The sequence below is a fragment of the Perca flavescens genome, chromosome 18 (assembly GCF_004354835.1).
Source record: "Perca flavescens isolate YP-PL-M2 chromosome 18, PFLA_1.0, whole genome shotgun sequence".
NCBI lineage: Eukaryota > Metazoa > Chordata > Actinopteri > Perciformes > Percidae > Perca > Perca flavescens.
Genome location: NC_041348.1, coordinates 21,285,842 through 21,308,966, shown reverse-complemented (window position 1 = coordinate 21,308,966; position 23,125 = coordinate 21,285,842). Strand labels below are relative to the sequence as shown.

The 23,125-nt window shown below is 38.8% G+C and overlaps 3 protein-coding genes across 3 annotated transcripts; 1 reads left to right on the top strand and 2 right to left on the bottom strand.

The window, feature by feature from the left end:
- Window positions 1-346: 346 nt before the first annotated feature.
- Window positions 347-6,940, top strand: LOC114573476 (uncharacterized). The gene is made up of 21 exons (XM_028605695.1): window positions 347-519; window positions 606-664; window positions 734-820; window positions 905-1,026; window positions 1,116-1,259; window positions 1,417-1,515; window positions 1,592-1,762; window positions 2,124-2,226; window positions 2,722-2,942; window positions 3,125-3,281; window positions 3,359-3,570; window positions 3,656-3,770; window positions 3,849-4,048; window positions 4,175-4,289; window positions 4,370-4,539; window positions 4,622-4,716; window positions 5,157-5,287; window positions 5,851-6,037; window positions 6,202-6,343; window positions 6,431-6,527; window positions 6,857-6,940. Exons 1-21 carry the CDS (start codon window positions 497-499, stop codon window positions 6,919-6,921), a joined length of 2,715 nt encoding a protein of 904 aa, XP_028461496.1. The 5' UTR covers window positions 347-496; the 3' UTR covers window positions 6,922-6,940.
- A 2,417-nt stretch (window positions 6,941-9,357) lies between these two features.
- On the bottom strand, window positions 9,358-14,158 carry zpax1 (zona pellucida protein AX 1). The gene is made up of 21 exons (XM_028605744.1): window positions 14,001-14,158; window positions 13,792-13,868; window positions 13,618-13,713; window positions 13,409-13,533; window positions 13,045-13,185; window positions 12,882-12,965; window positions 12,611-12,772; window positions 12,445-12,541; window positions 12,144-12,361; window positions 11,918-12,071; window positions 11,630-11,838; window positions 11,400-11,517; window positions 11,046-11,245; window positions 10,859-10,973; window positions 10,600-10,769; window positions 10,443-10,534; window positions 10,234-10,364; window positions 9,949-10,138; window positions 9,739-9,871; window positions 9,532-9,661; window positions 9,358-9,456 (listed from the first exon to the last, which is right to left on the bottom strand). Exons 1-21 carry the CDS (start codon window positions 14,018-14,020, stop codon window positions 9,359-9,361), a joined length of 2,760 nt encoding a protein of 919 aa, XP_028461545.1. The 5' UTR covers window positions 14,021-14,158; the 3' UTR covers window position 9,358.
- Window positions 14,159-15,036: 878 nt separating this feature from the next.
- ttc32 (tetratricopeptide repeat domain 32) lies at window positions 15,037-17,701 on the bottom strand. Its single transcript, XM_028605772.1, has 3 exons — window positions 17,555-17,701; window positions 17,207-17,373; window positions 15,037-15,242 (listed from the first exon to the last, which is right to left on the bottom strand). The coding sequence occupies exons 1-3, from the start codon at window positions 17,671-17,673 to the stop codon at window positions 15,115-15,117; spliced, it is 414 nt and encodes a 137-aa protein (XP_028461573.1). The 5' UTR covers window positions 17,674-17,701; the 3' UTR covers window positions 15,037-15,114.
- Between the last annotated feature and the right edge of the window lie 5,424 nt (window positions 17,702-23,125).

Genomic DNA, 23,125 nt, shown 5'->3' with positions numbered 1-23,125 from the left:
CACTTTGTTGCATCTCTCCCTCTCTCATTTCCTGTCAAAATGCCAAAAACATAATTTATGAAATTAAATTTAAAATTTAAAACACTTTATTCCACATTTCATTCTCACTATTCATACCAATAGTTACTATATATATATATAAAAAACATTTCCTGCAAGATCTATTTTGTGACATTTTACTGATTTATGTTTGCCCACCTACATATAGAAGCGCTGTAGATGATCATGGTGACATTTATAAGTCAACTAGGTAAATCAATTTCTTTGCAGTTAATGTTGAGACTCACTTCAGGCCATATGACAAGACACCGGTCCACACAGTCATCCCAATCAGACTGGAATAGGATTCACCTGTGTCTGGTTGTATTTGTTAAGCAGGAACCTCCCTCATCCTGTTCATAGGTGGAGGCCTGTAGAGTTTATTCCCGTCACGAACTCTTTAAAAAAACGGCAAAAACAGGGACTTTATGGTCACCAGTTTCCTACCTCTTGGGCCATGGGTTGTTTAGTTGGATTGTGGTTTGTAGTTTTATTTATATCCACTGCTTTCACTTAAGGTTTTGGATTTTTCTTGCTACTTTCATATCCTGTTCCATCTCTTTCAGGTGGTTTACTCTCCTATTAGCTGTTGTAAATATAAGGGCTCAAAAGAAGCCCTCTATAAGTAAGTTATATATTTATTTTTATTTTTTTGTACCATATGCTGTTTACCTATATAAATTTTTAATCCCAGATATCAACTCAAAATGCTTGGGGAATGTCATGCGTGTGGATGTCGGTCCACTTGGAGGAAATCTTCTTGAAGTGTCCGGTGTCACTAGTAAGCTGACATTTCTGAATTTGGCATGTTTTTCTTGACTTGTTTCACCTTCTTTCTTCTAACTGTCCTCTTTTCCCTCCTCAGATAACTCCGCAATCCTCCTTACATCAAGATTAGCTTCTATGTGTGGCTTCAGCATGAACATCGACTCTCTAGGAAATGCTATGATTTATGCCTCCGTTCAAAACTGTTTTGCTCAAAATGTGGTAAAAAGATGGGAGATATGATTTTTGTAGAAAAGCACCATTTTTTTGAGGGGTTAATAATTTTTAGTCCTATTTCTATGTGTTCGTAGGATGATAAAGTATTCACAACAAAGTTAAATCTTCGTCTGCACGGGAATCAGATGGTTGAAGAGGAGTTTTACCAGGTGGCTGAGACCTGCCACTACACTGCCTGGGCCTCCAGGGAAATTGTCTGTGTCCACAACTATATAGAGGCAAGTGAATGCAGCATGACTCTCAGGGGTTATTTTCCAGTCTATATGATAAGTGGCTTTATGTCCCGTATGAGCATCAAGGCTGGTACATTTGATGTCACTGCAGAGGAGAGGGGGGTGAGATTGATTATCACTTATGGAGTGGCCTCATTTCTAGGTGTCTGTGAAGAGGGCAGCTCCAGATGATTATGTCCTGCCTCAACATCCCGTCTCAGGGGCTAATTCAATGTTTCGTGATGTTCGACACGCTGCTAAGGTTAGACGAGCTAGTTGTGAATTTCATTATTTATTTCTTTTTCTGCCTAATGTCTTTTTTGATATTTTCTTCACAGAAACAACCCATAGATTCAGAATTCAGAATCACAACACTCGTGTTCTTCACTCCCGAGGAGAGGATCATGAAGGTCACTGAGGCCCAGCGCAGAGGTTATGGGATCACAAACACTCCTACAAGGCTGGTTCTGCGAATCCCAAAGACTTCACCTGAAATATACACCCAGAATGTAAGCGGGACTGCAGTTCACTAAAATTTAAACAAGCTTTACTTTGGACATCTTGCCCCTCAGGCAGGCTCTGGCTAAATGAATTGCAGTCCATTAGACAACTCCCTACTTGCTTACACTTGCAGTAAACTATCGGTTCAGCTAATGTAATCTGGACTGCCTTTTTTTTTTTTTTTTTTTTTTAAATGGATTACTTTGTCTCAAATTCAGTTGGCACAGTTAAATACATTAGTAGGCTATCCCCTCAATATGTTGCATTACACACATCCTTAGGAGTTAAATTATCTCTTGTGATCACAGTATGCATGAAATGAAGTAAATACTGCATTTACATGCAGTGTTCTGTTATCTCAACCTGCAGGTAGCCGGTGTGCCTATGATGGTGCTTAAAACTTCAATGAAATTTGAAAAGAAGTGGCTGGTGACTCAAATCAGTGCAGAAGCGGCTTGCCCAATACTGGAGGGTAATGTTGGAGAACACTAGGCAGGGCCACAGCTACCACTCTGAGGTTATGTCTTTAGTGTTTTCTCTGGGAATTGTGGCTCTTGCATTTGGGGGTTTAGCAGTTTACTACTGAGCAACTTGCACATAGTGGTTATTTTATTCCTGATTCCAGTATTTTTAGACTGAATGTATATATTTAGGACTACAATGAGGCAAACTCATTTCTCTACTAGAATTGCTATAACTGCAGTGTGGAGTAGGCCTTTTAAGAGCAGCACTTATTTATTTTTGTATCCCTTTTTGTAGGGACATAAATTTATTTGCTTTTTTGCTGAGTTTGATACATACTCCTCTCCCCCCCCCCCCTTTTTTTTTTTTCTTTTAAAAAAATACATTTAACGAACTGCTGAGTGACTAGATCGATCGTTGTGTCTAGATCGCTCAATCATTAAATGTGTGTATATTGGGTCTTTCCTTGGCTAAAGTGCTGTATGTGTTTGCCTTTTGTGTTCAGGTAGTGTTTCCTTCACTCCAAACAAAATCAGCTGGATCCTGCCGAGGCACATTGACACTCTGATTTCCTCTGGTCAGTTTAAACTGTTGGAGGTGCACATGGGTGTCGATGGCCAGAGGCTCGACACTGCTGAGATGGCTGCCAGACAATACGTGTTGTCTGTCAATGAGCAACACATCATTATTGAAATTCCTGTTGGGGCTGTTGGTGGCCACTTTAAGGTCAGATTTACTTATTAGAACCATTTTTCATAAGTGAATGGATGAGGTTGCCCAGCCTGCATGGGATTATATTTTACATTTTAATTTGCATATACTGTATGTCCTATTTTTAATTTGGGGTTGTCAAGACTAGAATGTAATTAAGGGAATGCCTTACTGAAGGTTTTATATTTTTTTTGCAGAGTCATGTTCAGGATGGTCAGTATCTCACTACTTATACCATTGAGCCGATGCTTGAGTTGCTCTGGACTGACTACAATGCTCACGAGGACACAAGATACAAAGTCCTCCTTCCCATCACGACACCATTTCTGTCTCGACCTCTGCAAGTTATTGACAGTGAGTCTTCTTATCTTGGTACACTTGGCCATTTTTGAATATATTGTAAGCTGCCTTCATTCTTCTTTGCCCCACAGACACCGTTCCCAATGAGCAGATATTTAAGGTGCTGTTTGGGCCTTTCACCTCTGATGTGGCACTAATGAACATCACCTTCCCCTATGAGGTTTTGTCAGTGGCGGACAGCAATGTCAGAGGCTTTAACATCTTGCAGCACAAGTCTCAAAACAGCAGCTCGAAGGTCTTTACACTTGAAGTGCCCTTCACGGACCCTAGCGTACTACAAATGGTAAGCTTTACTCCCAACTTGGGGAAATAACATGCAAAAAATAGTTTAATTTTGAGGGCTAATCTTTCTTTCTATTTCCCAACAGACAGAAAAGGGCATTACAGTCTACTCTCTTCACCTGACCTTTGGCTTGCTGGTCCTGCCAGAGTTTGCTCCATTTTCTCTCTCTGCTTATCTGGAAGCTAAAATCGTAGACATAGGTCTGTACTTGGGGATATGATGGATTTATTCATAATAAAATGGGCAAAATTATTTGAAACTGCCCCCCCCTTCTACAGTTCCTCCCTCTGTCTCTGGTGGCTGTGATGATCAAAACTTTTATGTCCTCGTGAAACATGGGATCCACGACTTCAACGTCCAGACCATAGTAGGAAGACAAGTGTTGACGCCGGACCTGGCTCAGCAATACGGCTTCATGGACAATGGAACACACTTCAGTTTTACAGTACCATCTTATTCCCCCATTGTTGCAAAAGAGGTACCATCACAATGAGTTTACCTAACCAAAGCATTAAATGTGCAGGGATTTATCTTGGTGACATTTGTTGTAGATATTATCATCCTATTATAATGTGTAATTTTATTTCTTTGACTAACTTCTCAGGCTGTTGAGGGGTCCTCCATCAGAAGCAGACTCAATGTGGCTCTGAAGAATCCTGAGGCCAACAAAAATATCAAAGAGTTCTCTTTGGCTTGCAATTTCTTCTCAACACTGACTGGTTTGTTAGAGAAAATGCTTCTTGTGGGGGGTTGGGGGGCACACTAATTTGACTTAATGTCTGATCCTCTTTTTCTGTAGAGTGTTTTCCTAATGGAACGATGACAGCTCTGGCTATGAAACTGGAGTCAGTTCCCAGTCTGAACCCCAGGCAGCTCACTCTCAGAGACCCTCGCTGTGGCCCCTCCTACAGCAATGACCACTATGCTTATTTTGTCTTTACTGGAAACTCCTGTGGGACAACCAGAAAGGTAACATGCTGTTGAATTATTTCCCTGAATGCAGACTGTTAACACAGATTGACCTGAAACAAGTTTTTATTTTTTTCCTCAGTTTTTGCCAAATATGATGACGTATGAAAATGAAATCTCTGTGCCAGATGAACTTCAAATGAAAAGGGAATCAAATAAGGACGAACCGGAGTATCAGTGAGTGACTTAAAACCCAAGTTTTTTTTTTTTTTTTTTTTTTTTTTTTTTTAAAGTGCCAACATCCTAACTTTTCTAACAAACTGAGCATCTTGAGTTTTGGACTTCTGGCTGGACAAAACAAGCTAAATGTCACTTTGGAAAATTTTATAGACCAATTATAAATCTGATATTGGCAGATTCATTGATGGTCATTTGCAGCCCTTAAAGCACATTTATGTCCACCCAGGAGATCTGTGAACTGACACTTGATTTCAAGAAATTACTTTAGTGGAAGCTATACATGCAACAAACGTGAATCCCTCTCTGGTACATCACAGATGTAAATGGAACTAATGACAAAACCTAAAGTTATTTTTGTCTGACAATCCGTTCTACCCCTAAACAGACTAAAGTTGTCTCATGAGCTGTCTTGTTTTTTTTTTTTTCCCTCCCTAAAGTCTAAAGGTTTCTTGTCATTATGACATCAACACAAACCATGCTGTGGCCTTCCTCACCAGCCACCGCACAAGTGAACCATATGCTGAAAATGCAAGAGGCGAGCTGCAAGTTGAAATGAGACTTGCTTCAGGTAAGGAAAGTTCTGGATGCAAGGGACATGGATCAGATTCTCACAAACCTGCATAATAAACACTTGGATATCTTGGGACTTGCAACTCTAAAGACGAGACAGATTTTCAAAATGACTGCATGTTCCTAAATTGGTACTAATGGTTGCCTAAAGACAGGAGGCATTCCCACAAATTAATCTTGGAACTAATCACGTTTGTCAAAGTAATTGGACTTCTGACCTAGTTAATTGACTCATCTTTAAACCTCTTTATCTAAATGAAGTTGGCAAGTAGAATGACCCTATAATTTAAAGATTAATTCACTCACTGCATTATATCCTTAACCCTTGTGTTGTCTTCCTGTCAACCTCATTTTTTTTTTTTTGCTTTTTCCAACATTTTATATTGTAAAATTTTTCTTCTACACACTTTCAGTGCTTATTTCTACATCCCATATTTTCTGATCTAAAACAAATGGAAAAACTGGGCAATGTGACCCAAAGTCAACACATGGGCTAGTGTACAGGCCCATTTATATTGTCTGAATCCATAATTTAGTAATGTTCTGTCTCTCTTCACTCAGACGACTCATACAGAGAATTTCACATCGTAGATGGTCCCATCACAAAGTACCTACAACAGCCGCTGTATTTTGAGGTGGAACTGATGAGGTCTACAAACCCCGAGATATCATTGGAGCTTGTGTCCTGCTGGGCGACGCTGGAGAATGACAAGAAATCCCTTCCCAGATGGGACATAATCATTGATGGGTAATCTTTCCCTGCTGGGACGTTTGCCCACATACACCAAATATAACGATCAAACTGAAACCTGGGCATTAACACAAAATGGGACGGTGTCCAAGGCAGGAGTGCTTGTTTTAAATTTTTGGGACATATTTACCTAATTAACCAGTGGACTATTTTATCCTCAGCTGTCCAAGCCCAAGGGACCCGTACCAGGTGAAATTCCATCCTGTTTTTCCTGATGGCAGAGTTCAGTTTCCTTCTAATGTCAAGCGCTTTGAGGTCCCAATGTTTGCCTTTGCCGAAGACAAAGATAACTTGAGAAGCAAGGTAATTTTAGATTAAATGCATCAAATTTGTGAAACCTGTGCTGTAAATATTAATCCCAATAGCCATAAATCTATTAATTTGTTCTAGCTCTTTTTCCACTGTGACGTGGTGCTCTGTGATGCTAGAAATCCAGTGGGTAGAGCTTGTACCGGGCAGTGTTCAAACCCAGACTACACAATAACAGGTATTCAATTTTATTTATAGTATCCAATCATAAGTTATTTCAGGACACTTTACAGAGAGTAGGTCTAGAACACACTCTATAATTTACAAAGACCCAACAATTCCAGTAATTCCCCCAAGAGGAAGCATTTAGTGTGACCGTGGTGAGGAAAACTCTCTTTTAGGAAGAAACCTCAGATCGACCCAGGCTCTTGGTGGACGGTTGACCTCATTATAGTAATGCACACTAGTAAGGTTTCCACTTGTTGGCACAGACAAGGGATGGGATAAATACTCCATAGCTGGTGTTCTATTATTAAAGTGACTAATGTATAAATTCTTCTTCCACAGGTCAAAAACGTGCTGTTTCAGAAGGCCAAAATTCCAAACATGTTATCAGGACCCCTATTTATTAAAATGTTTTAAAAGAACTTACACTTTTGTTTTCTTGGAAATATTACCTTGGAGATGGGATTTTTTTTTTTTTTTTGTCTTAAGCTTTCTATGGTTAAAATGCAGCCCCAATTAAAAATGTTGCAGTAGTTGGAAAAGATGTCTGTATCTTGAGCATTATTTTAACTAATGATACAATATTGCATTTGCTACAACACTTAACAGTGCATATAAATGCCATGTCCATAATAAATAAAATGGACAGGTACAAAAAAAAATGTATGGCAAAGGACAGCAGACCACTACAACTTCATCAACCATGATAGAATAAACCATTATTCAACATGCTGTAGTGAAACAGTTTTTCTTAAATATGGTCAGTCACAATGTTTTAGGTTTGGTGTCCAGGAAGGTGTGCTTTATTGCATAACCCTTTCTGGTAACATGAGGCAGCAGAACAGGCTCATTTTCTGATTTAATGTGCTTTGTTCTGGTTTTGTTCCCTTCAATAAAGTGTGTGTGTATAAACATTGTCTTTCCTGTCTTTTGTAAAATAAGTATCTGTGGTGGTATGAAACCACTGAAGCCTAGATTTACCCTTAAAATCACATGTTGATTGGATCCCCAAAAGCTAATGCCATGCTGTTGGTTTTCCTGGAGTCTGGCACAGAACTCATGCAATTGTATACATTCAAACATCACAAATCCATTACCCAGTAAGCGCTATAAACAAACTGGCACAATGAATCGTTTACTGCTTGCTCAGTTAATGTTTGCAAAGTGGCTCTGGTTTTAATTTTGATTTATGAAAGGGTTCCATCCTGTTATGATTGTAAATTACAGTATATTTCTTCTCAGTCTAGCTGGTAAGAGATGTCCTAAACTGGCCTGTCTTGTCAGAATGTTCTACTGATGTAGATGTACACTACTTGGTCAGCAAAATGTTTTCTTAAGACATTCCTGAAGCTCAGAAGACTGGAATGTAATCTATTCTCCACAGGAAGCCATGAGATTACAGTGGTGCATTTGAAAAACATTTGCCAATTTAGCAATCAAGACCTATAGTCTGGCTGCTGTTATGAGCAATTTGCCATTTTTAGAATTCTGGGCTGCTGGCTAAATGACTGTACAGTGCTCAAGGTGTGACAAAACCAAAGTTTGAATCCCCTGGTTCAGATTGCTTGATGTTACATACTCACATTTTCTGGTAACGGCAATGTTCTTACCCATTTGTTACAATATTGCCAATCATTCCACATAAGTCTAGCATCCAACACAATGCCAAGAAGCTTAGTCTTCAACTTGTTCTAGCTTTCCACCAAGTGATGCTTAGTTGAGTTATTGACCAGCATGTTTAGGTCCAAAAACTATTCAGCACTAATTTCTCACTTATCCACCAAGCCACTGTTCTGTGTTCAGTACATCCGTTAGCTCTTGGAATGGTCTAAAACTATTGTCACATTACTTATAAATAAAAATGTAGTGTGCAGAATGTGTTCATTTTTACAGTAGTTACATTTAAATTACAAATCTGATTTTCACTGAACTTTTGACCCCTTTGTCTTGCACAAACATCCATGTCAATTATGGATCTTTGTATTAGTGATTCATTTCTAACAAGTAAAGTATGTGGAACCTATATAGAACAGGGTCTGCCTTTTCAATGTTAGAGTAAAGGACAAAAATGATCGTGTAACTCATGGACCTGTTCCATGTTGAGCACCATTAAAAAAAAAAAAAAATCCTTCACTTGAAGCTAAACGTTTGTGGAAAAATATTCTCAAAGGAAATTTACCTGATTTTACTGAAGATCTACAGACACATATACTTGTGTATTGACTGACCACTAAAATCAGTAAGAATACTTCCTCAGGGGAAAATTGGATTTCATTGTACTTGCTCCATTGTGTACACACACACAGAAAGTAGTTCAGTAAAAACTGAACAGAGGTCTGGATTATCCAGAACAAGAACATTGTTTCTGAAAGACAGGTTGAGCTTCCAAATTATGTTAATTAAATTCCAAACAATTTTGGGGTAGAGGCAGAATAAGAAAACCTAACAAACCCATCTGCACAGCTGGATACCACTGGGATAAGAGAATGCATATTCTCAGTTTCTGCAACACAGCTTAGCTGTTATGGGCCATTGCACGGATTTTACATGAAGCAATTTTAAAAAGTGCATGGGACATTGTTTTAGCTTAAAAAAAAAAAAAAAAGCAATGTGGGTAGGTTAAAGTTCCTTAAATAACTCCCAAATTACAAGTTGGTATGAGGATTTGCAAGTGCATATGTGCCACTACGCTTATAGCTGCAAGTGCTTTTGTCTGTATACACAAAGTCACCTATTATTTCTGGCCAATCTGCAACAGGTTGGGCAGATGCAGGTTAAAAAGCAAATGACAGTCAAAGCTTTGATACTAATGGAGTCATTTAGGCAAAGAAATTCACAACAAGTTTAAGAAACTTCTGTTTTTATTTGAGGTTTGACAGTGTTTTGAAGAAAAATCAGCCCAGAGGAGATCTGCCTTTGGTGGGTGGTGTCTGTGCGGCGCTCTAGAAACAAGCATTATAGATCACCAACTGCACATAATGATTAACGCTTGTCCAGACTCGTTTGGTCCCACTTACCCCTTTTCAGTCCTTTTCTTCCTTGATGTTTAGCATTACCCAGGCCAGTAGGATGCACACACTGGCCTCTGCAGGAACCATCTGCTTGGCTATTTGTGTCACAAATCACTGCATCACAGTGGACATAAATCTGAGGACGGACAGAAGGATTTGTTACGCAGGGCTCGTGCAGCAGTCCCTCCACTCATTTGAACGCACAAGTCTTACCTCGTCTTTCAGAACCTCTTCATCTTTAGTGAAGGTGAACATCTTCACAGAAAAGCGTTTTATGTGTGATGGGACCAAAACTTTGGCATCACTCACAACAGGATGGAACATGGTCTCATCACCATTCTCACAGCTAGGGAAGAAAAAAAAATAAAAAAAATAAACTTTGCATTTTAGCAGTCTTTCAAAAACATGAATCATGGACATTACCTGTCCACAATAATGTCCCAGCTTGGCAGAGATGTCCGGTTATTGTGAAGGGTGGCCCAACAGTTTTCCAGGATGAGCTCCAACTGTGGGTCAGTAGACTCTATCAGTTCTACATCAAAATACAGAGGCTGCCTCAGATATTTCTCTACTGGATAGTCTTCTGCTTGGTAGAAATGATGATATGATGAATCTGGAGGAGAAGAGTTCCATTAGAGAAAGGCATGGACCGAACAGACTATTGTATGTGAACACAAGATCAAGGATTTAGTAAAAACTCAACCTTACCTTGGGATAGCCTCATGTGCACTATCAGCTGCCCTAAGCCGATCTCTGCTGTGGGGTCAAAGCTTCTATGTGTAGAGCTGAATGCAACACTCTGAGTTGCATTGATCACATAGTAGCAGGAAATGGTTTGCCTATTTGAGAGAACAAAAATAAGTGTTTTTAAACCCATCTCCAGATGGTACATCAGAATATAAGATTGGAGAGTCTACCTGTACTCTGGATCAATTGGTGATGCATAGGCTACTCCTTTGTTGTAGGACAGGGTAATCTCATTTTCATACACCATGTAGTGGTCAAAGAACTAAAAACAAAAATGTGGCATTAACAAAAAAAGCTTTTATAGATTGAATGCAACCTTATACTTACTCTTCTAGTGGTCCCACAGGAATCAACACTGAAAGAGAAATATGCTAAGCGAAAGTCACTGAACACTGGTTTGCAGGACTTGTCCTTTAGAGTAAGCTGGCTTGGCACGAGATTGGGCACCGACTCCACCTTTACTGCCAAAGCGTTCATTGTTCCATTGGGGTAGCACGCTGAAGGTAGAAGAGGCAGTGGTTTAAGAAAAAAAAAAAAAAAAAATGTCCTATGATCTCAAGCAGCAGAAACAATGTTTACATCTTACCAGTTGTTGTTAGGGGGAAGTCACATGCCAGAAAGTAATCAGCAAGCACCCAGTTGTTGATAATATCCAACAGAAGCAGGTCAACTCTGGCTCTGACTGAGCCTGAGGTAAACAGCTGTAAAAAGAGAAGTTATCCAGTGCAGAAGTTATCCAGTGCAGATAATTGTGATTTTGCAGCTCGACATACCTCAAACGCGGTGTCCTTGGCAGCGTATGGCAGTATGAGGCTGAGGTGGGTGCCGTTTTCTTGGAAATGGTATTCCTCGGCAACCTCAGGTGTCAGCTGTCGAGGTCCAACCATGGCCTGGAAATTGGTGCCTTGACTCCCGTATTTCACGTGGATGTAAAACATGTTCTGGTCACAGGTACCAGAAATAATAGGTAGCACTAAAAGCAGAAAAAAAAAAAAAAAAAAACATTGACTGTAGCTTTTTTTCCCTCCCATAGGTTTAAGATAGGGTAGCTTTGGTTTAATGTCACATTTACGTCTGGAAAAAGCAGCCATCAGGAGCGAAATATTGTCCAAAGCATAAGATCTCACCAACATCCTGCAGAGATGCCTGCAACTCCACTGGGTGGGCAAATGGAATTTCTTCAGGCAGTATGATTAACCCAAAGATCAGGTGGAGCGAATAGACTGTAACCAAGCGTTCAGGATTCTGCAGGTATGCAAGTATAAAAACAAAGCTTAGGGATGCCACTGAAACACTTAAAAATGCAGAGCAAACAGCTGGTACTGAGTGATGCTTTGCATCTATAATTTCCACATACATGTTTCAGGACAACATCATCACCAAAGGGCACGAGTAAAGATAAGCCCTTGGTTCCATTGGGGAAGTGGTGCTCCTGGACGATGAAGTCTCTGGCACTGCACTCCTCAATAGTGAGAACCCCAGTGGAAAAGGTAATGTTCCTCAGCTGCACATCATGAAGGAAGGTCCCCAAGTAAACGCTGAACATGCGAGTCTCTGAAACAGTAGCTGAGGAATAGAAAGCAGCAGGTTTGTAACCTTCTCCACAAGCCCGATTTTCTATAGTCCACCAGAAAATGTGACTTACTGTCTTGGACGTGGGGAAGTCGAGGCATTAGAGGGGTGGTAATAGGGAACAAAACCTTGTATTTAGTATCATCTTTAGAGTTAGTCCTCCACAGTACCTCAAGCATGGGCTCCACGATGTAGGTGATGTGGTACTGGTAATCTGGGGCATGGCTCTGCAATTATTCATGACATTTTAATAAAACATGCAAATGGCCTTTGTATTTCTAATCTAAAGACTTTCCAACCTTGTAGTAACCATCAGGCGAGCCCACTGGGATCTCAATGACGATGTGCAAGTCTGTGGTGTATAGTGTGTACCCCCGTGCTGCCATCTGAGATTTATCCAGCCTCTGCCCGTTGATGCCCATGTACATTTCTAGGATTTTAAACTTGACATCTACCAAAGGGGTAACACGGCGAGGTACGTGCCAAGAGATTACATCGTTTGTAAAGAGGATGCCACCTGTTTAATGACAAAGCAACTATTGACATAACGGCAACCACTTAATGTTTACTGTAAAATTCACAGATTGCTTCGAGACTCGCCTGTGGGACAAGCAGCTGCCAGGTTCACCACACTCTGACCCAGTTTTGCCTTGTAGTAAGCGCTGACCTTGAAAACTTGCATGGGGACTCCAGCCACCTAAAAGATGTCAGGTTTAATGTCATTGAGGAGGAAAATAAACACTGGAGATGGCTGTGTGTTGCTTACATCCTCAGAATAAGTCCCCGCTGTATTGTACGGGCTTCGCATAACCAGACGGGTTGAGGTAGCCATGGCACCGTAGCCAGCTTGTTGAGCCTCCCTCAGCGCCATTGTCACTGGCTGTGGGGTGTTAATCGTTACCTTCCAGATACCAAGTGCTTCCGAGGCCTATAGGAAAGAACAAACTTCTTAAATTCTTCTATTGAAGGGGATGCCAAATGGTGCAGGGTGAAAATCAAGGCAACTGTAGTTAAGTGGAATTTTAAAATCAACATACATCAGGAATGGTGCTGATCTTGGAGTGGCCTTTAACATCCTGAGTCCATCCTTTAGCATTAGGTGTAGCCAAGCGGTTTGACACCTAAACACAGGAAAAACTGGTAGTTGTAATATTCTTACCACACACAAAATGGTAGAACCATCAATGTAAAGTGACCTACCTCCATATAGTTCCTATCGCAGAGAATCTCTCTGGAGGCCCACCGAGTGTAGCTGCAAGTCTGCGTCACATTATGACTAATCACAGTTGATTGACTCTTGCTGTACATTCGGAGTCTCAAGCCAACATTAAATGTATCTTCCTACAAAAGAAAAAAAGAAAAAATAAAACAAACATTGAATGGAGAAGAATTTTGGCATTAACTGAGTCCTGGCAAACTGCACAATGACACTGATTGGAGGTTTGATTTAGGTTTTCAGGGAAGCACAAAACCATAAAAAAGTATGTTCTTACTGGGGAAAAAAAAAAAAAAAAAAAAAAAAAAGCCATCAACTAACTTTAGCTAATATACTTTGTTTACATACTTTGTTGTTCACATAGCAGCCCAACAGAGATGTGTAGATTCTGGTGTTACCCCACGGGTCAGACTCCATGCTGTATCCACACTGAGCAGCCAAGCTGGGGGTTATCAAAATGTGCTGGGTGCAATCTGTGGGGGGGGGAGCAACATGACAGGGATGACTTCTCACAGAAATGAACCAATCTGCTCATCATTAGCCCACTTTATACTCACTGATGGCCTCCACCTCAAGCTGGTTCCCCACTGCTAAAGCCTTGTCTAACGACAGCCTCATTAGATTACCCACACAGTCGGCCCTTAAACCACTGCCTGTTAAAAGAAAAGCCTTGTGAGGAAGAGTACAAGCTGACTGGGTGATATAAAGATTTCACGTAAATGAAAGCTTACTTGACTGCAAATTGAGCTTCATATTTGGCATTGTTTGACCCAGGAGGATTAACGCAGCCATCATGTTCCATAACAAACTGGAACAAATAGAACACATCATTTATCATTTAGACATTAAACTGGGCAGCTGGCAGTTTTAAAAAAAAAAAAAAAAAAAAAAAAAAAAAAAAAAAAAAAAAGAGATAAAAGAAACAAGAAGATAAACTAACATGTTATCAAGCAGCCCCATGTTGCAGTCAGAGTACAGCCAAACAAAACACTACAGGAAACCGATCACTATCAGAGACTGGCACTGAAACTGCAGCACCCCACCTCGTATGAACCAACTCTGAAGTGAACGGCTGAGTGCTTTGCTGAGGCATCACCAGCTGTTTTATCAGCTAATGATTATGCACAGGTGAGGCGCATAAGTGATTCTCCACCCACCTCACATTAATGTGGTCAGGGTTATTGATTACAGGCCTCTGTTTTTAAAGAATGGGAAATCTGTATATGTGAAAGATAAATACACATTAATCAGTAGTGTGATAAAGCAATTTATTGTTCATATATACATTTGTGTTTGATGTGTATATATATATATATATATATATATATATATATATTTTATTATTCAAGAAATGTCAAAAGAGGGGGACTACCTTTCCTTAAAACCATACCTTGTAGAAAGATGTTAACTGTGACCGGGCTTCAATTTAAGACACAAAACAGGTTTTTCCTTTGCAGCTGAGAGACTTCTTACCATGACTGTATGCCAACACTTGATTGTGGTTTGTTTATAGTCATCACAACCCTTCTCCTAGTGTCTGCTAGATGGTGCACTAACATTTATTACTGACAGTAAAACCCAAGATCATTTTACCTAGTGCGCCCGGGTTATTTAGACTGCGCTGTCCACTCACAGACTTATACAATGATATACTTTCATTTATGAGGCCATTATATTTTTTTCTGACTGCAAGAGTCTCGAGTCAATGCAGAAAAGGAATTGTCAATGCTCTGCTTAGCAAAAATCCATATACTGTACGTTGTACAGTGAGATGTCTTCTTCCTTTCATGTGTTGAGTTTGATTTTCACTGGTGTTGTTGCCAGTGCAGATTGCTTTATGTTGTGTGTGATTTTCTTCTCGGTTTATCTTCATGCTGATATCTTCAAATAATCAAAGTGTTCATCTTCAGATCAAATAATGACGTCTTAATTTGTTATATGACAGCTGTGCATAAATTAAAGTAAAATGACAACACTTGACAGAATATACATCTTTTCTTTAGTCACCAGATTTCAGGATATATAAAATATGTACTCTAAAGTTTATGAAACTGTCAGTATCCCCTGTTTATCTTGTGCTGCTGGTCCAGAAGTGTCTGTTGCAGGCTCACTTTGGCATCTTCAAAATCTGGATTGAGCTTTAATGCTTGCTGGAAGTCACTCTTGGCATCGTTGAAAAAACCTGTAAGGTAATAAAAAATGTAACATACATAATAAGTTTATGATTTGTAATGTACTGCCAAACTGGATTGTTAAGAGTCAGCAATTTTATTTTCTGGGCAGCATGAGCACGCTATCGCTATCAGAGAATACACAGCTCCATCTAGTGTCGTAAAGAAGAATACATCAAACTGACTCCACACACATACAGCATCAATTCAATTCAATTCAATTTTATTTATAGTATCAAATCATAACAAGAGTTATCTCAGGACACTTTACAGATAGAGTAGGTCTAGACCACACTCTATAATTTACAAAAACCCAACAATTCCAGTAATTACCCCAAGAGCAAGCATTTAGTGCGACAGTGGCGAGGAAAACTCCCTTTTAGGAAGAAACCTCGGACAGACCCAGGCTCTTGGTAGGTGGTGTCTGACGGTGTCAGTTGGGGGTGTGATGAACAGTGGCAATAATAGTCACAATAAAAATAATGGAACAATGACCAGAAATAGTAGTTGTAGTAGTTTATGGCATAGCATGGCACTACAGGGCGTTACCTGATGTAATGTAATGATCAACCCACCTAATGTTGTGATCATAAGAACATGGCTATTGATTTTCAAACTGAATCTCATCTCTGATCTATATCAAATGACAGCTGGTTAACTGTTGAAGAAACAATCGCTGACACCAGCATGCATTTTGATGAAAATGCAGTATTGTGCAAAAAAAGCCAACAGGAAGCTTGTGGAATATTGTGGCATATTTGTTAAAGGCAGCTTAGATCTTAGTTCACATGTTTTTTTTTCATTGATTGTATTACTAATCTCAGTATCTAGTGTCACAGCAAAGGGAGGATCATAAGAGTTTTTCTAATAGAAAGGTTCTATAGAAATCTTATCCAGGCCTTTCAGACAGTCATAAGGCAATGTAAGCCAAGTTCACTGTTCTTCTTTCAGATACCCAGTACAGGCTACTTCTTTTATCTCCACTGCAATTATATTACTAAATCCTCATTTTTTAGGAACTTGAACATCTGTTTGTTTTATATATTTGAGTGTTTTTACAGTCGTTATACTGCCCAAATTTGAATTTGATAAAAACTTAACTGGACTAAACTGAACTACCATCCATTACATTTACAGATAGGTGACAAATTAAAGGAAATAACAACAGCATGTGTCTTGATAAGGTGTTGGGCCATCATGAGCCAACAGAACAGCTTCAATGCTCTTCGTCATGGAGACTACAACTCTACTGAAGAAATGAACACCCCCTGTTAAATAACAAGTCTCCACCTCACCTGCATCATTGCATGTACAGATTGTAGATGCATTAATGAGTCAAGATGAGTTAACCCTAATTTATTATTTGTTTAATGCTATTCCGATCTGTAACATTCTTTATGCCTTTGTTGGGACAAAATAATCCACCATACATCATCAAAGTGTTAACCATTTTACTGCATTGACAACAATAAAATGTTGGAACGGCGCCACTGGATCCAGTGTCTAAAATGTGCACACCACATCAGATGTTCAGTGAGCCAACGTCTAACATACTGGTCCAGAATCCCTCATAGGTGTTAAACTGGGTTGATATTGTGTGACTGTGAAGGCCATCATAGGCCAGCATGTCATTAAAATCATTTTCATGCTGATCAAACATCTGCACACAAGCATCTGCATTGTTTATTTTCTTTTAATTTCTTACCTTTTGTATGTACACGTTGTCTGGTATGGGCTTTGTATGTTTTTGCATCAAACAACTGACATTTAATTTACTATAAATTCCTCCATTAATATATATTTATTTCACTTTGGACTTTTTTTAATGAAACAAAAGTTAAAAAATATTGGAACATACAACAAAATTGACATTTATTTTAAAGGAGACCGGAAGTCACTCAGTTTGCTCTGTCAGGCTTGACGATGACAGCTGTCTACTGTGTGTACTCTGACAAAGGTGTCTTTGTATCCTTACCTAGTCTATAGTGGATGAGTCCTCTGTTGTAGAAAGGTGTTTCAAACCGGCTGTCAGTCTGTATTGCGGAGGTGTAGTCCTCCACTGCTTCATGAAAATCCACCCGGAGGTACTTTATCTGTCCGCGGTTGTTATAAGCAATGGCCAAATCACTGGCGTCACATTCCCTGTGGAAATATGACACCGTCGCAATGAAATGATACCGAAGAGAGAGAAAGAGAAACAGAATTAACGTTAGCAAAAGCCGGGAATTTGACGGGTAACAGAATATATATGGTGTAACACTTGCTCGACTACAGTGGCTGACTGTTAGCTCGTTTTACATCTCCAAAAATGAACAAACAGCACCTGGACTGTAAGCAGGAAGAGATAAACTTTGAGTACATTTCTTCTGCCTGTTTAAAATTATGTCTTTTAAACTCAGAGTGAGCATATTCAAGTATTTGGGGATTATTATCTTCCTCCATGGGTCGAAGTGTTCTTCCAACTGCGGATGTGACGTCACGCAAGATAACGTCCAATCACGTTTTTAGTGCATCTTAAGTAGGCGTGGCTTGTTAACATGAGTAAACACCGTTTTTCAATTGCATCTCATATTACTTAGTTATCCCTTTGATTGTACTTACTTATATTGTATTACATATTATTCATACTCAACCCTTTCTGCATTTTTTTGTAATTTTAATAATATATCCATAGATTTTTTTTTAAATTTTTGTATCAGTCCCTGCACTTTAGATTAGATTAGATAATACTTTATTTAGCCCACAATGGGGAAATTCACTTATTACAGCAGCAGTTTTTCCACAATAAAAACAAACTAACAAACAACCAAACAAACAAACAACAGGCAAATAACAGACAATGTGCAAAAAAACAAACACTGAATGAATGTAAAGTGGTATTATATAAAAAGTATTTAAGTAAAGTGAGGTGGCCATAGTGCAAAAAAAAATACTGTAATGTAAGTAAGTAATTGACGTGAGATTAAAAAAATATGTAATTACATAACAGCGAAAGTAATTAACCATAATATAAATTATGTTTAAGTGTGACTATAATATAAATAATATTGAAAAAGTAAGTACTTGGAATGGAAAAGATATAAATACAGATGGAAAAATATAAATACAGATAATAAGAAATATATACATAGATCCATGCTGAGTGGTGGGTGATTGAGACAGGACCCGAAAAAAATAAAAATAAAAAAAAACTACAACAATTATCGGGTGGTGTAGGTGTTGTAGAGTCTGACAGCGGCCGGGATGAAGGACCTGTGGTACCTGTCCTTCTTACACCGTGGGTGTATCAGTCTGCTGCTGAAGGAGCTGCTCAGGGTTCCAACAGTGTCATGTAGGGGGTGAGAGGTGTTATCCATGATGGATGTCAGCTTGGCTAACATCCTTCTCTCCCCCACCACCTCTATGGAGTCCAGAGGACAGTCCAGGACAGAGCTCGCTCTCCTGATCAGTCTGTTGAGTCTGCTCCTGTCTCTGTCCGAGCTGCCTCCTTTCCAGCAGACCACAGCATAAAGGATGGCAGAGGCCACCACAGAGTCATAAAAAGTCCTGAGGAGAGTCCTGCACACTCCAAAGGACCTGAATCTCCTCAGGAGATGGAGGCGACTCTGGCCTTTCTTGTAAAGAGCATGGGTGTTATCAGTCCAGTTCAGATTATTCTTTCATTGATACGGTATGTTGTACCTCCTGTTGTTCTTTGTAAATATATATTCATTATTTATTTGTATATTATTTATTTTAATATGTGTGTATTTGAATTTATAGAATACGCTATGTATATATTTATTATTTTACACACACATTTCCTTTGTGAAAAATAAAGTATTATTTTAAAAACTCCTGAAACATCACCTGTGTACCACAGCCTACAACCTCCTTTAGCTTAGCAACAGTAATTATGTAAAGTGTCCTTGGGTTTCTTGAAAGGGGCTATATAAATAAAAGTTATTATTATTATTATTATTATTAACCACATGTACCTCAGTATTATTTCATGTTAGACAACCAAATAATGTGAATAAAACCGTATAACTGATTTCTAGTCTTAACAACTACTCAAAGCACTTTTACATAGTACAGGAACCATTCACACACATTCAGACACTGTGGCCAAGGCTACCATACAAGGTGCCACCTTATATAGATAAACACTCACACACATTTACACTCCGATGCATTGCATCGGGGGCAACTTGGGGTTCAGCGTCTTGCCCATGGACACTTCAACATGGGACTGCAGGGCCAAGGATCAAACCACCAACCTTCCAATTGGCAGGCGACCCGTCTATCACTGAGCCACAGCTGCACCGTGTAATGTGTAAATGGTTAGAGTTTTTTTGTAACAGCAGGTGGCAGACTTGACTCAGATCTCATTAAAAGAAGGCAGTGAAGCCATCTGTGCAAGTTCAAATTATACATTGTAAACAGAGGTGGAAGAAGTATTCAAATGCTTTACTTTAGTAAAACTACTCTGTTATAAGTAAAAGTCCTAAATTAAAAATTTTACTTAAGTAAAAGTATGTAAGTAGCATCAGGAAAATGTAAAAGTTAAAGTACTCAATGCAGAAAATCGTCACATTTTAGAGACTGTAAAGGATCCAAACAGTTCTGTGTTTAATCGCCTAATTATTTCAGCCCTACTTGTAAGCCATTTTATTGTACGGTGGTTTAATTTATAATAAAACATTGTATTATATAAACTACATGTGTTTTGTGTGCAAACATTTTAATTTGTGAAGTAACTAGTAACTAAAGCTGTCAGATTAATGCAGTGGAGTAAAAAGTACAATATTTCTCTCTGAAATGTAGTGGAGTAGAAGTAAAAAGTTGTATGAAAAGAAAAGACTTAAATAAAGTACAAGTACCTCAAATTTGCACTCAAGTACAATACTTGAGTAAATGTACTTAGTTACATTCCACCATTGATTATAAAGCATAGAATTTTATAAAATCCAGTCAGTGGCTTGCTGTTTGAAATATTATACTAATATTGCAACAGTAAGCCACTGACTGGATTTCATAAAGTGTAGCATTGGGGTGTTTTTTGTTTTCATTTTAAAGCGAAGGATATGATTAGAGACTCAAACATCTGTCACACCAGTCTCAGAACAGTGTGTACACTTGCTACAGTAAATACACAACAAGGAGGCAACCCATAAGTAAACTGGTGAGAAATTCTTAAACGATCTCCCAGGTGAAGAAGTCAACTGTCCTGGTGAAAAATGACACCTTAAGGAAGCAGAGGTCGCTCAGTACCCGTGCACTTCCCTTTTGCGGCCCATTTATCTCCAGACTGTGTAAACGAGTTGAAACAGATCAAACGGAGAGCGGTTTGACCCAGAGGAAGAGGATGTGTAGGCTGTTGACACTGCCAAGAAAATGGCAATAACATCAACCTGGAAATTAAGTAAGAAAGTAAGCTGTAGGCCATCACATCACATGAATCAAGGGGTTTAAGCATCCCAAAACAGTCACAAACTATAAATAAGATGAGATAGTACACATCTCAGAATTCATTAAATACCAAGACTCAAGTGCTTTTTTTATGCATTCAAATGAGACATGATTACCTGGTTGTGTTCGTCATTAGAGGTCAGATTTGTTTATTTGAGGCCACCTAAAACTCCATGCAGCTATGGAAAGTCTTTAAAGGTTTATTTTGGCAAGGATAACCTGGACACCTGAAGCAAGGACTGTTATGTTCAGCAGCCAGGGAGCTGGCGCTTCTTCTTGCGCTCTAAATGTTGCTGTTTGCTGAGAGAATTAACACAAAGTATCAAAGTCCACTTTGGTCTGGCAGAACCAGGACACACATCCATCACACACACTCCTCATCACCACTGACAGACACACAGCACCACCACACTGCACTTTTAGCATTACAGTTCACTAGCCTACTGTCAACCTGTCTCAGTTCTTTAAGTAATTTTTCAGTTCAACCAAAGACTATACCAAATAGCATTTATTTCAGTTTGGTACACCCACAGTGCACTTTAAAAACAGAATATATGCAGTTATGTTTGTACTGTAAGGAGGTAATCCCTGCTACATTTGAGGTCGGTATGATATGGCAGGAAAACAAAACAAATGCTGATCAAGATGCACATAAAATGGATTTGACAAAGAACATCTTACCTCAAGGTCCACTCACTAGCTTTTTCCAGAGCTTTCAACCACATTTTCTTCAGCAGCTGGAGTTGGTGATTACAGTACTATTTCCAAGATCAGGAATGAACTCGTACTCAATAAAAAAAATAAAAAAAAACTTATCTGATACAGAATATTTCAAATATTTTAAAGTCTATTTTTGTCAGGCTCTTAATTTTCTCTGGAGACAAATGTTTTCTCTTAACAAAAATATTTCTTTATTATTTGCAAGTGAAACAAACTACAAACAAACCAGGGCATTAGAAGACCATTTAAAAGAATAAAATATTTTGAGTACAATTATTTCAAGTATACAGTGACAGGTTTCTTTGAAGCTCATGTTTGCGGCCACATTAACGCAGTAACATATATATTTTATCTGCTTTACCAAACACAGTTGGACTTTATTTTGTTGAATTCCTGTTGTCCCTTTTATTATAATGTTATACTTATTATTAGCCATGTTCTACCTTAGTGTTAGTATCATAATATAATAAGTATTCATCTTCAAATTCACTGGTATTCTTATTTTTTATACAACTATATGGTTATATTAAAGATCCTTAGTCAATTTCTCAGCTTACTATTTGAGAGGATTGTTATCGATTGTTCATTATAAGGTTACAGGAAAAAGAAAATTGCCCTTTATGACCCTTACAACAACACAATTATCAATGAAACTGAAGACTGTTAAACTGTTTTAAGAAAATCCAAGTTTATCCTCAACTTGTCTCACTAAAAGCTTCTGACCATGGACCAATTGCACCAACTTTCCACAAACTTGATGTCTTTTCCACTTCCCAGAGGTGTGTGAGTCCCATTCATCTTGTTCCACTGAAACACCGGTGGGCTCACCTCCCTGACCGCCCGTGTGTGTGGTAACCATGAAAGCCACTGAAATAGCGAACAAACATAAAACAGCTGTATGGTTAAAGAAAGGAGGGAGAGGATCCAAACCAGACACGAGGTAAACGTTGGCGTGTTGACTCTCTTCCTCACCCAGACAGAGCAGACAGAGAAGCTCTGTTGTCAGCGCTGTTTCAGGCAAATAAGCCAACTCATTCCAGAGGTTACATGATGACCCTTGTCTGTTGTTTTTCTGGCACCGCTGAAGGTGTAAAAAAAAGATGATGGTGATAACAGGGTAGAAAACAAATGGTGGTGTAGGAAAGTTGTTAAAAAAGTACCCTCCAAATTAATTTATAAACTCAGGTCAGTCAAATGAACAGCTCCTCTCAGTCGTGGGTACATTTTAGACACTAATCCAGCTTTATTTAGTAAGTTTTAGAAAGGATTTAGGGTTAGGAAGTGATTTTCCTCTGACCATTTTGTGAAGCCAGAGTAAATTCTATCACATTGTTAATAGAGATGCCAGAGCTCAACTGTCATGTTTACCTTTCTATATTGACACAGAAATACATATATGGCATTGAAATGTACAGTTATATAATGCCTCCTTTGTATCTACAAAAAACACATTTTAGAGCAATAGGTTGACTCTGCCAAATACTTTATACAGACTGAACCTTTATCTTCATTAAGGTTTCATAAAGATACAATGTGGGATTAATCATAATAATAATTGTTTTATTGAAGGGAATGTATTAAGAAAATTTGACTTGAAAAGTGCACGCTTGTTAGTAGTAATAGGGGTGTGCAAAAAAATCGATTCATATTCGAATCGCAATTCAAGCTCTACCGATTCAAAATCGATTCATAGAATTCCAAAAATAAATTCAAATTTTTTTAT

Bases quoted from the DNA above. Each gene is read 5' to 3' on its own strand.
- LOC114573476 (XM_028605695.1), top strand. From the start codon at position 497: ATGGGTTGTTTAGTTGGATTGTG. The intron at 4,049-4,174 runs GTACCATCACAA...CTAACTTCTCAG, and splicing joins CCCCCATTGTTGCAAAAGAG to GCTGTTGAGGGGTCCTCCAT. The intron at 6,038-6,201 runs GTAATCTTTCCC...TTTTATCCTCAG, and splicing joins TGGGACATAATCATTGATGG to CTGTCCAAGCCCAAGGGACC.
- zpax1 (XM_028605744.1), bottom strand. From the start codon at position 14,020: ATGGGGCTGCTTGATAACAT. The intron at 10,365-10,442 runs GTAGACTCTCCA...TCTCTCAAATAG, and splicing joins CCAATTGATCCAGAGTACAG to GCAAACCATTTCCTGCTACT. The intron at 9,872-9,948 runs GTAATGTCCATG...TTTCTTCCCTAG, and splicing joins TGGGACATTATTGTGGACAG to CTGTGAGAATGGTGATGAGA.
- ttc32 (XM_028605772.1), bottom strand. From the start codon at position 17,673: ATGGAGGAAGATAATAATCCCCAAATACTTGAATATGCTCACTCTGAG. The intron at 17,374-17,554 runs GTGCTGTTTGTT...ATATTTCCACAG, and splicing joins TCTTCCTGCTTACAGTCCAG to GGAATGTGACGCCAGTGATT. The intron at 15,243-17,206 runs GTAAGGATACAA...ATTACCTTACAG, and splicing joins ACTCATCCACTATAGACTAG to GTTTTTTCAACGATGCCAAG.